The sequence below is a fragment of the Pteropus alecto genome, unplaced genomic scaffold (assembly GCF_000325575.1).
Source record: "Pteropus alecto unplaced genomic scaffold, ASM32557v1 scaffold43, whole genome shotgun sequence".
Taxonomy (NCBI): Eukaryota; Metazoa; Chordata; class Mammalia; order Chiroptera; family Pteropodidae; genus Pteropus; species Pteropus alecto.
This window is the reverse complement of record NW_006435764.1, coordinates 4,888,911-4,905,285: the sequence shown is the minus strand read 5'-3', so window position 1 is coordinate 4,905,285 and position 16,375 is coordinate 4,888,911. Positions and strand designations below refer to the sequence as shown.

Sequence of the window (16,375 nt, the reverse complement as noted above, 5' to 3'; positions counted from 1 at the left end):
ATTCCTGAAGCTGAACAGGTCGGGGGACTTGCTCCACCACATATCAGAATTTATTCTAAGGTTCAGAGTTTAGGGCAGGAATGGACGAGTTGGCCAGTGAAACAGAACCAAGCACCAGGCATTGACTCTGGCATAGGACAGAGGTGGCACTGCAGACCACTGGAGAAAGGAGGGACCGTTTTTAATAAGTGGTGCTGGGACAAGAGGTTATCCTTAGGGACGGACAAATTGGATTTCTACCTTTTGCCATACCCAGAATCAATCCAAGAGAAATTAAAGGCTTAAATGTGAAAGGCAAAGTTTTAAACTGAGAGAAGAATATCTTTATGATCTCGGGGTGAAGGAGAATTTCTCCAAACACGAGAAGCACAAGTCATCAAGGAAAAGATCGATCCTTTTAACCAACTCCCTGGGCATGGACCTGTACTGGTCCGTGGCCTGTTAGGAACTGGGCCACACAGCCGGAGGTGAGCGGTGGGCGAGCGAAATTTCATCTGTATTTGCAGCCGCTCCCCAGCGCCAGCATCACCGCCTCAGATCATCAGGCATTAGATTCTCATAGGAGCACCGGTCTCTGTTGCCAAAAAGGTTGGGGACTGCTGCCTTTAACGACATTAAAAATAACTTACATTCATTCACAAGTTACCATAAAGAAGGTAAAAGACAAATCTTAAACTGGGATAAGGTGTTTATGACATATGTTAACAAAGGTTAATATCTAAATATATAAAGAACTTTAAAAAGAAGAAGAAAAGACAACCCAATAGAAAAATAAGCAGAATTCGTGACCAGAAGAGGAAAATGAGAAGCCCACCAACTTATGGGAAGACATTCGACCTCATTAGTAGTCAGGGAAGCACAAGTTAAATCTCGTGAGATTTACACCCGCCGGCTTGGCAAAAATGAACAACTGCCAGCGCCGGCCTGGTATGGTGAGCAGTGAAGACTGTCACCACCGCTTCTGGAGTATAACCAGCTTTGGAGGACAACCTGAGTGTTATCTTTTAAGGCCGTGTACTCACCCGACCTCTAGACGATTGATTCTTCTGATGAAAGCTGCATCCATTCATCATACAAGGATGTCCACAGCGGCTCTGAATGGTGAAAAGCACAAGTTTCACACCTACAGCAGAGGAGGTTAAAATTGTAGTGTGTTTATAAGTGGAATACCATACAGTGGGGAAAAGGGTGAGCGATGGCTGCGTGCACGAACACAGATGAATCTCAAACATACCTCGAGCAGAAAAAGCAAATCACAGAATACAGGCAAACATAGAATATATGATTAAGAGTAAAACTCAGGGCAAACAAGATAATAAAGCACAGAAATGAGGACTGTTTCCTCAGACGAGAGGCCGCAGTCAAGGAGCTATGGTTGGTCTAACTCTATCTGGGTGGTGGTTGTATGAGTGTCTTATTCTTTGTAACATATATACTAGATATTTTGTGTATGAATTGTTTTATTTAAAAAAAAAAGCGGGTGATAGTAATGCCTTCCATGTGCACAGCTCAAACGAGACCATCGAATGGAAAACGTCAGCTTCGTTTTAATGGGCACTTACTCTGTGACCAGCACTTGAGCTGCGTTTCTCACGTATTTAGCACAGCAACGCTGTGAGAAGCACATGCAGTCCAGGGCTGGGCCGTCAGCTGTGGCCCTGGCAGAGACCTAGGGACGCAAGGTGAGCGTCCATCTAGGCAGTGACTCCTTCTGCCTCCCCACAGGTGCTGAAGTCCACGGGGGATGTGGCTGGAGGCCGGGCCCTGTACGAGGGGTATGCAGCGGTCACTGACGCGCCCCCCGAGTGCTTCCTCACCCTCAGAGACACGGTGCTGCTCCGCAAGGAGTCTCGGAAGCTCATCGTTCAGCCTAACACTCGCCTTGAAGGTAACAGGCTCCTGAGCCCCCTTCGGCGGGGGCCATGCAGTCCTGTGGGAGCACAGAAAGGGCCTGGAACTGACTGGAAGGCTCCCCGGGGTGACTCCTGCCTCTCTCTCTTTCTGCCACAGTCTTCCCCATGCCAAACCTCAGACCAAAACCGTGGCATCTGCCACCACCGTCACCACCACTGCGCATACAGAGTTGCGCTGGTTGTCAGATGGCAGCAGAAAGTTTGAGAAAGGCCAGCAGAGCAGGGAACCCTCAAAACAGACCCATTTAACAGATGAGTAAATAGGCTCAGAGAGAGTGCTGCTGGTGGTCGCCAGCACTTGTTGAACACTCACTCAATGTGTTATTTTTTTATTTTTTATTTTTTTAGGTGAGGCAACCCTTGGTTGACGTCACAGATTGCAAGGACTTTGTCATCTTACAATCCCTTATTTTTTTTTTTTTTTATTTTTCTCGCCTCCAGCACCTAATCTTCCGAGGTGGTCTCCCATCCAAGTACTAACCAGGCCCGACCCTGCTTAGCTTCTGAGATCAGACGGGATCAGGCTTGTTCAGGGTGGCATGGCTGTAGTTGATGTGTTATTGTATTTAATCACCACAGCATCTTGAGAGAAGAGGTATCATGCTCACCCCCACTTTACAGATGAAGAAACTGAGACTTAGAGAGCTTGAGAAACTTGCCTGTGGTCCCACAGTAGACAGTCGAAGCAATTGCTGGGCTGTAAGGTCCCAGAGCCCAAGCACTGTGTCTATTTCACCTAGCATGGCACCAGGCGTAAATCTTTATTAAGTGAATGAATGAATGAATTCAGCAATTCACTAAGTACTCCTTTAATATTTCCTTCCTCATAGGGTTATTATAACGATTAAATTAGGTAATAAACCTAAAACATTGAGCACAATTTTGGGCATATGGTAAGAGCGCAGGAAGAAATAGCTGCTTCGATGATTGATGATGATGACGATTCTGCTTCCCTATTAAGACCTTTCCCTGCCACTGTTTTTTTCTCCATCTTTCCCAGGCTCAGAAGTGCAGCTTCTTGAGTACGAGGCCTCAGCCGCCGGTCTCATCCGATCCTTCTCCGAGCGCTTCCCAGAAGATGGGCCCGAGTTGGAGGAGGTCCTCACCCAGCTGGCCACAGCCGATGCCCGGTTCTGGGAGGGCCCCAGTAAGGCCCCATCTGGCCAGGCTTGAGGCAGATTTGTACGGCCCCTCCCCTACTACATCAAACCAAGGCTGCAAGTGGCCCCTTTTTGTGTGTGTATTAGGGCTTAGTGGAGGGGCAGGATCTCGGGCCTTGGTGCTACCTCAGCCAAGGGTGGTGACACTAACCCCTTCCATCTGTCAGCACTTTCCACTTTACCAAGTGCTTCCCCTGTGTTATCTCATTTGATCTGTGCTGCCCTCTGTGGACTGGGCAGGGCAGGGTGCCTTATCCTGCTTCCCAGGTGAAGAAATGGAAGTTCTAAGAAAAGATCTGTCTAGATCCTGCGGGACACAAAACGTCCCCCAGTCCAGTGCTCTTCATGTATTTTATAACCAGAAAAATAAATACTGGAGACAACCACCACCTTTAGGGTTTGTATGATTCCTCCTTGACTTTGCCTTACTTCTCTGTTGCTCCTGGCAGGGTAGTGGGATCAAGGCCTGGGGAGGGGGCAGGAGGGTAATTTTGTAGGCTACCATCCACAGCAGGATTTTGGCATCACCTCTAAGTGAAGATACGCACACAGTTACTAAGGTGAACGTAGCACAATTTTTGCAGTCCTCCTTTGTGGAAATTCTTGTATTTTAGAACAGGGGTCCTCAACCCTGCCCCGGGCTGCAGACCATACTGGTCTGTGTCCTATTAGGAACCGGGCTGCCCAGCAGGAGGTGAGTGGTGGTGAGTGAGCAAAGCTTCACCTGTATTTGCAGCCGCTCCCCAGCGCTAGCATCACTGCCTCAGCTCCACCTCAGATCATGGGGTATTTGATTCCCGTAGGAGCACCGGCCCCTGGTGCCCAAAAGGTTGGGGACCGCTGTTTTGGAATGTTCCGGGAGCCTAAAAACTGGAAACCTTCAACTTCAGTCAGGATCCCAGGACTTAATCTCTTAAGCCTTGTCAGGTTTGTTTTGTTTTTGAACCTGGACCTCAGGAAGAAAGGACATGGTCTCTTTTCAACCCCAAGAGTGGACGAGTTACTTCTGCAGCTCATAAACTCTGGAAGGGTTCCTCTCCAGGACAGGTAGCCAAAGGGCTCTGCTACTGATCCAAAGATTACAGGGCCCGGGTGCTCCCGCTGGGAAGGAGCAAAGATAAATCGTATGAGCTGGGGTGAGAGATTGCGCTTCAGCAAGCAGAAAAATAGCGGAGGCCAGCACATCCTACTTGGCAGTCTTTCTGCCGCGGTCCGAAAGCTGCGCATCCGGAACCTTTGTACGCGCGGTTCCTGGAGCCCGGGCGCTGTTGGGCGTTGCGCGGCGGCTGGCCAGAGCCGGTTGCCAGGGCGACGCCTGCAAAGATGGCTACTGCGTCTTCATCGGATTCCGACAGCGGCAGAGCTGAGAGGTGAAGGCTGGGGTCCTGAGGCCTCCTTTCCTACAGATGTGAAGAGGGTGCCCCAGTTTGTGTGATCTGAGCGCTTGGCGGTTCTCGAACTGCGCTGGCTTCCTGAAGGGCTCTTAGAAATTAAATAGGGAAACTGAGGTCCAACGAGTGAGTGTGCGTGTGTGTGTGTGTGTGAGACTCAGGGTCACCCAGGGCACCAGTGGTGGAGCCTGGACTTGGACCCAGACGTTCTATAACCCCAGGTCAGAGCTCCCTACACACCTCACCCTTAGAGCCCAACTCCCTCAAAGCTTTCTTCCCCTCCCTTGGTACTCACTCCCCAACCCTTTCCCTCTCCTAGCAATGAGGCCAATTCGAAATGGCTGGATGCACACTACGACCCCATGGCCAATATCCACACCTTTTCCTCCTGCCTGGGTAAGTCTCTGGGACCAGAAATCCCGGGTTTTGGGGAGAAGGAGGAGTCATAGTGGGCTTGAAGTGACGCTTCTAGGATTCTGAGACCCTGGCTTGGCCTTTTTGTATTTTCCAGCACTGGCGGATTTACATGGAGACGGGGAGTACAAGGTAAGTGTATCACCACAGCAGAAAGAGAATTGGAAGGGAAATACCAGAAGTGAGATTTCCTGATGGCTCCAAAGAAGCTCTGCATAATCTGGAATTTATATATACTCCGAAAAAGCACATTTAGGGTTAAATTTTATATGGAAGACAGAACGAACCTATTGATTTCATCATGCAGACTGCAGAAAGTAAAGCAGAATGCAATCCTCCTGGGGATTTTACTAAGACAAAGCCTCTTAATTTTGTTAGCATAATTCCTGGGTGGAAGGGCACATCCCTTGGTTTGGTGTGGGAGCGTTAGAATCTGGAGGGGAAGAAGAAGGGAGGGATTTGAGTTTTATGTTTATCAAAAGGTCCTAGATTTTAACATTAGCCATGAGCTGATAATTGTTGAAGCTGGATGATGGGTATTTGGGGGTTCATGATATGAGTTTAATTTTGTGTATGACAGACATTTTTCCATAATAAAAAGGCTAAATTTTTAGTTTAATTTTAAATATAAAACTAAGTAAAATGTAAATAAAGAAATAAATGAAAAATTTAAAGGCACAGGTTTTTAAAGAGTTGAGAAATATATTGGGCTAAAGAAAAGTTAACATATATTTAGTATCCATTTCTGGACTAGACCCTCTTCGAGGCATTTTCACATACATAGATAATATCGATCCCCATTTTGTTAATGGGAAAATAGATTCAGAAAGACTAAGTTTACTGGGTTTTTTACCCAGTAGAAAGTGGCAGACCTGGGTATTCTAAGTTATGTGTTTGTTCCACTATAGCTCAGCCTTCACCATGGGCCGTGAACCCACAATGGGCATATTGGGGGAGCGGCTAGAAGATAACCCTGGAATCAAACCCTGCATGGAGAGCGCAATAGGATTCGGTGCCTTTTGCCACCAAATTCCTGTCTGTAAAGCATTCAGCAAGCATACAGTGAATCCCTACTGAGTGTCAAGCATTGTACTGACATTAAACTCAGAAACAGTCAGGAGATAGAGACACTTTCCTTAATTCATCCATGATATTGACCGAATACCTAGTGTGTATTTGGCACTGGGTTTACAGCAGTAAAGGGTAGAGAAATCACCGACCCAGAAACTAATGTGAAATGTTAAGTGATTTCATGTAGTAACTTTTTTTAATGGCTAATATGTTTCCTCTTGATTCCCAGCATCTAAACCAGTACCTGGTACAAATTAGGTACTTGATAAATATTTGTGGGGTATGTGAGTGGATGCTAAAATAGAATATATGGAAAGTAGTATGGGAGCACCAGTGACAGAATAATGGAACCTACCCAGAGGCACTGGCAGGCAGTAGCATGTGAACGAGGTGTTGAAAGATGAGTAAAATATGCATCAAGAAGGCATGGAAGAGAAGAGGGAACAGCACAAGCGGAAGCACAGGAGCTTGCAAGTTCACAGCATATTTGGAAAGAGTAAATCTGGAGTTAGAAAGTTGATGCCAATGTAACATAGTAGATAAGACCACTGGCTTTGGGTTCAGACAGCCCTAGGTTCCAGTCCCAGCTCTACCACTTACCAGCTATGTGACTTTGACCTCACATCGCTAAGCCACCGCTTCCTCATTTGTGAAATGGGCTAATAATATCTACCTCATAGGTTGTTGAGAGAATTAAATGGAAGTTCCTGGTGTGGCTCCTGGTACACTGTACATGCTCAGAATCTGGACGTTCTGTGGCAGCCCCCATTCTGGCTAGAGCAAAGCATGGCTGAGAAGGAGATAGAAAACAAGTTGGGAACCAGATCAGAGGGGACTTGAAGGCTGGCATACAGCAGGCCTTGAAGAAATGTTTACTGAGTGAATAATGAAAACATCAGCTGCCACCTACTCCTCACTAGCACTCACCAGGTTCTATAATTCATTATCTCATTTGATTTTCTCTACAAGTGCCATGAGGTGGATATTCTTATTTTGCTGGTGGGAAAACCGAGGCTCAGAAAGTTTAATCAACTTTCCCAAGGTAGAGCATGGAAGCCTTATTGCAGAACCTTTGTCATCATCACCCCCCATGGTACAGTGGTGTGGGAATCGATGAACGTGCATCAGCAAAGAGGCTGAACCCAAGGAGAGCATCGGTAGAGAGGTCTTTAGACCCTGAAGCTAGAATAAGCCAACCTCTCTCTACAGCTGGTGGTGGGAGACCTTGGCCAGGGTGGGCAGCAGCCCCACCTGAAGGTGCTCAAAGGACCCATGGTGCTGACTGAAAGCCCACTACCTGCACTGCCGGCTGCTGCCGCCACCTTCCTTATGGATCAACACGAACCCCGGGCCCCAGCTCTGGCACTCGCCTCAGGCCCTTGTGTGTATGTTTATAAGAATCTTAGGCCCTACTTCAAGTTCAGCCTGCCCCAGTTGCCTCCAAACCCCGTGGAACAAGATCTTTGGAACCAGGCCAAGGAGGTAAGTCATGTGGCGGAATGGGAACAAGAAGGCGAAGATGGCAGTCACTGGGTCATCCTCATTCCCTGCCTGGCTCTGGAGCTCACAGGCTCTTCCTTCTTCCCATGCTGTCATAGGACCGGATCGACCCCTTGACCCTGAAGGAGATGCTAGAGGGCATCCGGTGAGAGCCCACCTTCCTCTTCATAGGCCTCCCACCCCTCCCTCACTCCCCACCCCCACTGTTTCATCCCAAAGCTCTTGGTCTGACCCCATCCCAGGGCCCTGTTCTTCAACTAAACCCGCCATGATTGCCTCTCTCCTTGCAGGGAGAAGGCGGAGGTGCCTTTGTCTGTACAGTCGCTCAGGTAAGGGCCCTCTGGAGGGCCGGGGCTCTGGCAGCTCCAGCGGGAAGGGAGTGGCTGCAGAGTGGCCTGTGGAGGGCAGCCAGGCCCAGGCATGCAGATGCCAGTTCTCTCTATGCCCAGGTTTCTGCAGCTGGAGCTGAGTGAAATGGAGGCGTTTGTGAACCAGCACAAGTCCAAGGCCATCAAACGTCAGGTAATGCCCCTTCTCTTTTATTTCTCTAGAAAAAATGTGGATAATTTTTAAAAAACCATATAATATCAGTGGTATATTCTACAACCAAACCTGACTAGTTGCAGTTTGCAGTTTCTCTTCTAACCCATGCCACATATATATGGTCACAAAGCTGCAGAGACGTCTACATTTCCAATTCACAGTGACAGCTTTGAATTGATCTGTAGTTATATAACTCTACAGAACTTCTGTTGTCTTGAGAGTAAAGATAATGTATTCTTATTAGAGAAAATTTAGAAAATAAAGAGAAGTATAAAGGAGAAATATAAGTGACTACAATCTCACTACCTAGACGCACTCCCTCTTACCATTTTGGTGCATTTCCTTCATAAATATGCTTTTATATCCTGCTTCCCTTGAATAGGTAGCATTATATCTTATGCACTAAATAGTCTTTAAGAACTCTGTTTTTAGTGGCCCCTTGATGATCTCGATTATTCATTATTTCATTCATGGTTTATGTAACTATTCACATGCAGGTCTTCAGCTCTTCAGACCAGAAATGGACTCTTTTATTCACTTCTTTTTTTTGTTTTCTTAGTTATAATTTTAATTGCTTTATTGATAAACCTATTCATTGATGAACTCTAGTGGTTCCTGACCTGGGGGCTGACCCTCAGTCGAGGAACAGACTCCCAGAGCTATTCTCCGCATTTTAGAAAGGCTCATGGGAACCATCTACTTTCTGTAGAGGCCACTCAAGCCAAGCACGTTGACCAGCACGTGCCTCAGTTTTGGGCCAGTCTTAGACCATTTCTTTGAAAAACACTGTGTTCTCCTGCTGGTCAGCATCTCAGATCCACAGTTGTCGCGATCTCTGAGTACTTCTAAAATTAAAAAGTGAATTAATTATTGCTCAAAAGATGCAGTGTGGAGGTAGGGGACAGTCTTTCCAGGTGTGTGTCATGTTAGACGTGACTGGGAAGCGTTAACTTGCACACTTCGGCAGCCTTTCTCCTTCCACGAGGCACTGAGAAGAACTGCACGCAATGAGCAGCTTTATCCAAAGAAACATTTTTGGTCCCACTAAATTATTTCCGTAGGAGAAATTCCTAAAAAAGGGATCATCCTTTCTCTTTTGTTTTCTCTCTAATCATAATCACAATTACAAAAGGAACACGTGCCCACTATAGAAATTATAGAAAAGCACAATGAAGAAATTAAATATCACCTATGATCTCATTGTCCAGAGATAACCAGTGTTTGTATTTAAGGGTTTAGCCTTTCATCATGTTTTTCTATTCATATATTTTTAAAACTGGGATTATACTAATGTAACTTTTTGCCAATTTTTTTGTTGTTGTTGTAATACTTTAGAAGTGTTCTCTCTGTTAGCGAATCTTCTTTTAAAATGTGATTTAAAAAATGACTACATGGTTTAGGATCATGTGGATAGTTCGCAATTGACTTAGATATTCCTCTTTTATTAGAAAGTTAGGTTTGTGGCAACAAACACCTTTGCACATAAATTTATGTCGCGTTTCTGATACTCTTTCTTTCATCCTGGGAGTGTAAGGGGGCGGGTATATGGGGATCCCCCAGGTGACTCCTGGATCCTCCTGCAGACAGTCATCACCACCATGACCACCTTAAAGAAGAACCTGGCTGATGAGGATGCTGTGTCCTGCCTGGTCCTGGGCACTGAGAATAAGGAGCTCCTGGTGCTGGACCCGGAGGCCTTCACCATTTTGGCCAAGGTCAGTGTGGGGCCTGACTCTGAGCATACCTGAGGTCCAGGCTGCATTCCCCCACATCTCCTGCACCCAGTTAGTTCTTGGTAATATGTGTTCATTGTAAAAAAATGTAGCTAAACATAAAGAAAAAGATATTTATCCCCAAATCCCAACACCCACAGATAATCTACTATTAGTTTTGGCACATGTCTTTCCAGACATTTTCATATTTAGAAAGAGATATTTAGCTGTGTATAAATATATCTTTATGGCATCGGATCGTGTAACCTGCTCCTTTCACATAGCAGTAGCTCATCAGTGTCTTTCCGCATCTATAAAAAACCACATCCGCCTTTTCAAAGGTCACACAGTATCTATTATACAGATCTATCATAATTTATTTAATTATGTCACTTATTTAAGTTGTTTCCAGTTTTTCACTATTTTTAACAACACTGCAATAGGCTTGCAAACATGTTTGCATGCCTGTCTAAATATTTCCTTAGGATGCATTCCTAGAAGTGGCATAGCTTAGTCAAAGAGTATAGACTTAAACAAACAAACAAACAAAACTACATGTTGCTGGATTTCCCTCCAGAAAAACTGTACAAGTTTAAACTGTGACCAACAGGGTAAGAGTGAGGAGGTTGGGACTTAAGACAAGGAACCAACTTGGAGGAGTAGGTTCCTTCGGGGTGGAGGAGGACTGAGGCTCAGAGAAATCAGGACATTTGAGCCACTTCTCTGCAGATGAGCCTGCCCAGCGTCCCCGTCTTCCTGGAGGTCTCTGGCCAGTTCGATGTAGAGTTCCGGCTCGCTGCTGCCTGCCGCAATGGGAACATCTATATCCTGAGAAGGTAGCCACATCTGTCGTCTCGGGGGCCAGAAGGGACATCTCAAATACCCGATGGTTCCAGGGGCTTGGGGCTGGAATTTGGGAATGGGAAGAGCTGAGTTCACACAGGAGGCTGAGCCCACGAGCACAGGGAGCTGTCTAGAGGCTTGTGTTGTGGGGGCTGGCAAAGTGAGAGACCGGGCTGGGTGGCTGTAACACATGAGCAGTGCAGTCAGAAATTGGAAGAAATGACAATAGTCTCTCATATTTGTCATACTGCTTTATAGGTGTGTGATACTTTCTAATGCATTAGTTTGATATTCCTTCAACATTCATTTTTTAATTCAAGAAATGTTTTTGAGCACCTAGTATGTATTAAGCATTGTATAAGGTATTAGGGATATATCAGTGAACAAAATAAAAATAGTCCCTGCCCTTAGGGGAAGACAGATATTAAAGTCAACAAACCACAATAATACTACAAATTGGATGTGTGCAATAGTAAAGGAATACAGGATCAATGAGAAAAAATAACGGGGCCAGGGTGATCAAACGCCCATCTATAGAGGTGACGTGAAGGCGAAGAAGGAGCCAGTTATTCAGAAAGTAGACAGAGTGTTGCAGGCAGAGAGAACTTCAGCAGACTCAAGGTGGGAAAGACACTGGCATGTGCTGCTCGAGGTGCTGAAGAGAGATGACATGGAGACCAGATTGGCTCATGCACAGCCTGCTAGGGTGTGGTAAAGGTTTTGGGTTTTATCTGAAGTGCAGTCGAAAACTGCTATGAGATTTTAATCAGAAGAATGACACGATCCATTTACATTTTTGAAAGATGACTCTGCTGAGTGGAGGGTAGATTGGAAGGAGGCCCAGAGGCCAGTGGGAGGCTCTGGGATGGGTCATCAGATGGGGTATGCATTGGCCTAGACTTGGTGACGAAGAGAAGTGAGCTGTAGTCTGTGATCTGTAGGCAGGAACTGCCCCTGCTTTCTGGATAAGAGAAACTAGGACTCAGGCCAGGAAACTGAAACGGTGCGTTTACACAGAGCAAAGTCCTTAGCATAAATTACTAAATTACTAAACCGCCCAAATCCACTAGCACTTGGTACACTCACTGTAAACTGTCACATGCCCGATTATCACACAGATCACTGTAGTAAAGGCGGGAGGGAGACTCAGAAGAGAACACACTTTGTGTTGTCTGAGGTCACACAGCTACTTGGTGGTACAGTCGGAAATAATACCGTGGTCGTCTGCTTTGGGGCTGAGGTTTCTTCTAGGATAGTCTGTGGGGCTTAAGAAAGAGGAGGGTCAGCCTGGGGAGGAGAGAGGGTTTCTCTGGGGCTGGGAGAGTGTGTCTTCATTCCACAGAGACTCCAAGCGCCCCAAGTACTGCATCGAGCTGAGTGCCCAGGCTGTGGGGCTTGTCCGGGTACACAAGATCCTGGTGGTGGGCAGCACCCAAGACAGCCTGCACGGCTTCACCTACAAGGTGTGGCCTCCCAGCGAGCACCTCTTCCCGCCCTATACCCCTGAGCAGGAGGGCCCTCCTGGCATCTCCTTCCCAGCAACTCCTGCCACCCCCTCCTTCCACTCTGAGCCCCGGTTCCCCTGTAGACACTTGGCTGTTCCCTCCCAGGGTAAGAGGCTGTGGACAGTGCAGATGCCTGCAGCCATCCTGACCATGAACCTGCTAGAGCAGAGCTCCCGGGGCCTGCAGGCCGTCGTGGCCGGGCTGGCCAACGGAGAGGTCCGCATTTACCGTGATAAGGCCCTGCTCAACGTCATCCGCACCCCGGTGAGTGCCGACTCGTCGCCCCACTCCCGCCGCGGGGGCTGCTTAGCTGCCTCCTGATCCCACTCTGTCCACCACCCTGGACATCTGATGCATCTCAAAAACATTCATTGATTTCCTCATACGCACAGCTCACTGTATTGGGGATAAAACAGTAGCTAAGTCCTTGTCTTCAGGGAGCTTACTGTCTAAGGTGCCAGCCAGCCAGACACAGCTAACTCAAAGCCAGAGTACGGGGAAAGCACAGAGTGGGCAGAGTGACAGGGCACTGGTGAAGGATGAATTGGGATGGAACTCAACAGGCCATTTCACAGAGCAAGTGACAATTTAACTGGGCCTCAAAGCAGTTTGGCAAGTCGATAAATGAGAGAAGAGCATTCCAGACCAGAAACAGCATGAACAGGCTGAGTCATGAGTGCTCTTGATTAAGGAATTCAGGTAGTTTGATGAGTTTGGACAAGAGGTTTTCAAAAACTAAGTCATAAGTCATTAAATTGATTGAGTCACAACCAGCAACATAAAAAAAAAGAAAGTTCAGAGTATATCACATGTGAAACTTATGTGTCTGTACGTATAAAGTATCTTATATTACAATAGAAAATTTGAAAGCAACGGGTTTGGACCGCAGGCTGCTGGGAGGGCGGGCAGTGTGTGGGTTGGGGGAAGGGAGAGGAGAGAACTGATGGAAAAGGCAGGTTGGAGTCAGATGCGCGAGGCCCTAAATGTCTGACAAGGAGGACGAAAGCCTTTGGAGGTTTTCTAGAAGAGACTAGACATGATTATGTTTGTGTTCTTGAAAGGCAGCAGAGGTGAAGGACAGACTGGGCAGAAAGACTAGGCTGGGACTTCCGGTGGGAAGCTGAGCCCGAAAGCCCAGTGGCGTGTAGTCTGGACCTGGCTGTGGCAGCGAGGTTGGAGGAGAGATGAGGGATAGAGATGCTTTGCCCCAGCATTGCCCCAGGCCTCGCCTCATTTCTCACCTATTATGTCATATCTGGGGTCCCCCAGCCTTATCCCTCCACTCCCGGCCTTGCTCTCCCCTCCAAGATATTTTCCCAAGTAAACTCTGGAGTCTCCACCACAGGATGCCGTGACCAGCCTTTGCTTTGGCCGCTACGGACGGGAAGATAACACCCTCATCATGACGACACGAGGTGAGGGGGTCAGACCTGGCAAGGGTTTTAGAGCAGGAGGTGACGGGGACAGGCCAGATCCTGGGAAAGAGGAGGTGGGTGTGAAGCCTGGGTGGACCTGGGTGTGGAAAGCAAGGCCCACAGATGCACATCCTGTCTGGGGGTGGCCCACAGATGCACATCCTGTCTGGGGGTGGCCTCCACTGGAGACACATCAGCGGTTCAACATTGTTCGTTACCCAGGGGCCAGGCCCTGGGCTGAATTGTGTCCCCAGTTCACCCCAGTATCCTCAGCACCTGCCATAATGTCAGGAACATCACAGTGCTCAATAAGTAACTGTGAAATGGATGCATTAACCAGTGGTAGGAGGTTACGCACTGTTTCCTCCCAGAAACTGAGTCTCAGCAGGGAGACAGACACATACAGAAATGAGTCTACGTGAGGCTGATTGTTTGGGGAAGAAATATTGGAATGTAGGATGGGACTGGAGAGGACAAATCTGTTTCTGTCTGTCTGCCTCCTTAGGCGGTGGCCTGATTATCAAGATCCTGAAGCGTACGGCAGTGTTTGTGGAGGGGGGAGGCGAGGTGGGCCCTCCACTAGCTCAGGCCACAAAACTCAACGTGCCCCGAAAGACCCGGCTTTATGTGGATCAGACACTGCGAGAGCGGGAGGCCGGCACCGGTGAGACTTCCTCCACGGCTGCGTCCTTCCTCTTCCTCCGTTGCTCTGGAGCAGCAAGAACGGGATGCGTGCCACCTGGGCGCCCCGAGCCGTGGGAGGAGACCTGGGTGAACTGGGCATATTTCGTGCCTCTGGAAGTCCAGGGACAGCCCAGGGACACCCTGCCTGCAGGCGACTATACCTCAGGTGGCAGGTGCTGCGGGTGAGGAGAGGAGGGAGCAGTTACTTCTCTCGTGAAAGAAGGAGAGTTTGTCCAAGGTTCTTGCTTTTCCTGTTCAGTGGTTCCTGCTCATTCATTCGTTCGTTCAGTACCTAGGATTATGCCAGGCCTTGCGCCAGGTGCCTTGAATTAGCTTAGTCCCTACCCGAGGAACTCAGGCTCCCTTGCCAACTTCATGTTGCATGATGGGTGTAGAAGAGGTCTCTGCAAAGGGCTACCGAGGCCCCTAAGAGTAAGTTTGCTGGGAGACTGAGAAAGGCTTCAGAGAGAAGTAACGTTGGACTTTACCCTGAAATATGATTCCAGGCCAGAGAGGGATAGGGAAGGGTGATTTAAGCCGAAGTCGGGTAGGGGCACAGGGCCCTACCCGGATTCGAGCGGCATCTGCCATGTAGCTGCGGTTACGGTGCAGGAAGGCCAGGTGACCAGAAGGGAGGCCGGAAAGGCAGGTCAGAGCCAGCTCCAAAAGGGCCTGGGATGCAAAGCTAAGATGTTCTGGTTTCATTTAGGTAGTGGGGAGCTGGGAAAGATGTAAAGCAGAAAATACAGTAATTCAACCAACTCCATCCTAAAAAGGGATCAGTTTAAAGGCAAAGTAGAGGATAAAGAAAATAGCTGACAAGCTATTACAGCCTAGAGAATCCAAGAGAAGCAACTGACGTATTTAGAGGAATAATTAGGAAGTTCTCTAAGGTGACGAAATGTAAAATATACAGAAATCAATAGCTTCTGTATATACCGACGGTAACCAGTTAGAAAATACAGTGGAAAGTTTCCATTCACCATAGCAAGGAATCCCCTTGAAATTTAACAAGAAAATGTACAAAGTCTAATAAAGTTATAAAACTACTCTCAAAAACAGAAAAGACCGCCTGAATGTTTAAATGACAAGATTTACCAAGTCTCAGGGTAGCAAGATGTAATGTTGTAATGTCGATTAATAACTTCCACAGTTAACGTGGAAACCTAGCAAAGTGACAGTTCAAATCCCAGTTCATCAATTGATTCTAAGAGTAAATCTAAGAAATTGGAAGTAAGAATGAGGGGACTCAGCCTGTCGGATGGCGGAATAAACTGAAGCTGTAGGAACTCGCAGCTGTGGTATCGATACAGGACTTGATACGAGTCGTGGCACTTTGGGGAAGTCTAGAAACAGACCCTTGTGTATGTGGAAAGTCAGTGTGTCAAAGGTGTTGTTTCAAATTCGTGGGTAAAGGAGAGACTGTCCACAAGATGTGATTAGGACAACTTACTTCTAGGAAAAAAAGTTAGAACTCTACCTCTAACATAAAAATTAATTCTGGATAGGTTAAAAATAAACTGTAAAAGTACGAGAGGAAAAGGAACAATCAATAGATGGGACATATAAAGGTGTAAAACTTCTGAACGGCAAAAGGCACCTCACATACAAAGTCAAGGCCAGACCGGCAGACCAAGGTGCTAAATCTGGAAAGAAGTGACATCAAGAGCGGAGGGGCAGGCGTGGGCTCTGGAGATGGCTTTGGGGAAGAGTCGTCAAATCTTGACAAACGATTAGATGTGAGGGGCGAACCAGGTGACTTGATGGATAGGGACATTGTGACAGGTAGGGAAATGAGCTTGGTTTCTGACTGTTGAATTTGAAGTGTCACCGGCACGTCCAGGCGGAGGTATCCGTTAGGCAGTTAGAAGCAGGAGGCTGTCCCAGACGCCAGGCTGCTGCGATGCACAGTATCGAGTGTGGACTCGGGCCAGGCCCTGAGCTGGGCACTGAGGACCCAGCATTCACGAGTCCCTGCCGTCCCAAGCTCGTGGCTGTGCGTCTGGGGTGGTCACAGCTGGAGCAGGACATAGATTGTCCAGGGGAGGACAGCAGGAGAAGAGGACCAAGGACAAGACTCAGGAACACCAGCCCTTAAGGCAGAACGAAAGGAGGCAGCGAAGAGCACTGAGATGTGCGGGCGGCGAGGTGGGAGGACCAAGGAGGAAGCGAGGAGGAGGCCAGTGTCCAGTGTCATCAAAGGCTGGGCTGTTGGACCTCAGCC

The 16,375-nt window shown here is 47.7% G+C and overlaps 2 protein-coding genes and 1 pseudogene across 11 annotated transcripts in view; 2 read left to right on the top strand and 1 right to left on the bottom strand.

Moving 5' to 3' along the window:
- The window catches only part of DPP3 (dipeptidyl peptidase 3), a 27,463-nt gene extending 24,001 nt beyond the window's left edge, over positions 1–3,462 (top strand). For all 9 annotated transcript variants that reach the window (XM_006911054.2, XM_006911053.2, XM_006911056.3 and 6 more), the window contains 2 exons: positions 1,726–1,888; positions 2,914–3,462. In XM_006911054.2, coding sequence (XP_006911116.1) covers positions 1,726–1,888; positions 2,914–3,086 — 336 coding nt within the window. In that variant the 3' untranslated portion in view covers positions 3,087–3,462. The remainder of the gene's footprint in view (positions 1–1,725; positions 1,889–2,913) is intronic.
- On the bottom strand, positions 2,346–2,464 carry LOC112479305 (annotated as a pseudogene).
- An 872-nt stretch (positions 3,463–4,334) lies between the features above and the next one.
- The window catches only part of BBS1 (Bardet-Biedl syndrome 1), a 19,455-nt gene continuing 7,414 nt past the window's right edge, over positions 4,335–16,375 (top strand). Inside the window, exons 1-13 of one of the 2 annotated variants that reach the window (XM_006911052.3) lie at positions 4,335–4,443; positions 4,784–4,860; positions 4,976–5,010; positions 7,159–7,431; positions 7,548–7,594; positions 7,740–7,778; positions 7,899–7,971; positions 9,576–9,707; positions 10,434–10,540; positions 11,890–12,010; positions 12,158–12,316; positions 13,398–13,467; positions 13,973–14,131. In XM_006911052.3, the coding sequence (XP_006911114.1) occupies positions 4,397–4,443; positions 4,784–4,860; positions 4,976–5,010; positions 7,159–7,431; positions 7,548–7,594; positions 7,740–7,778; positions 7,899–7,971; positions 9,576–9,707; positions 10,434–10,540; positions 11,890–12,010; positions 12,158–12,316; positions 13,398–13,467; positions 13,973–14,131 (1,339 nt within the window). In that variant the 5' untranslated portion in view covers positions 4,335–4,396. The remainder of the gene's footprint in view (positions 4,444–4,783; positions 4,861–4,975; positions 5,011–7,158; positions 7,432–7,547; positions 7,595–7,739; positions 7,779–7,898; positions 7,972–9,575; positions 9,708–10,433; positions 10,541–11,889; positions 12,011–12,157; positions 12,317–13,397; positions 13,468–13,972; positions 14,132–16,375) is intronic. The other variant, XM_025046135.1, reaches the window with a different exon arrangement.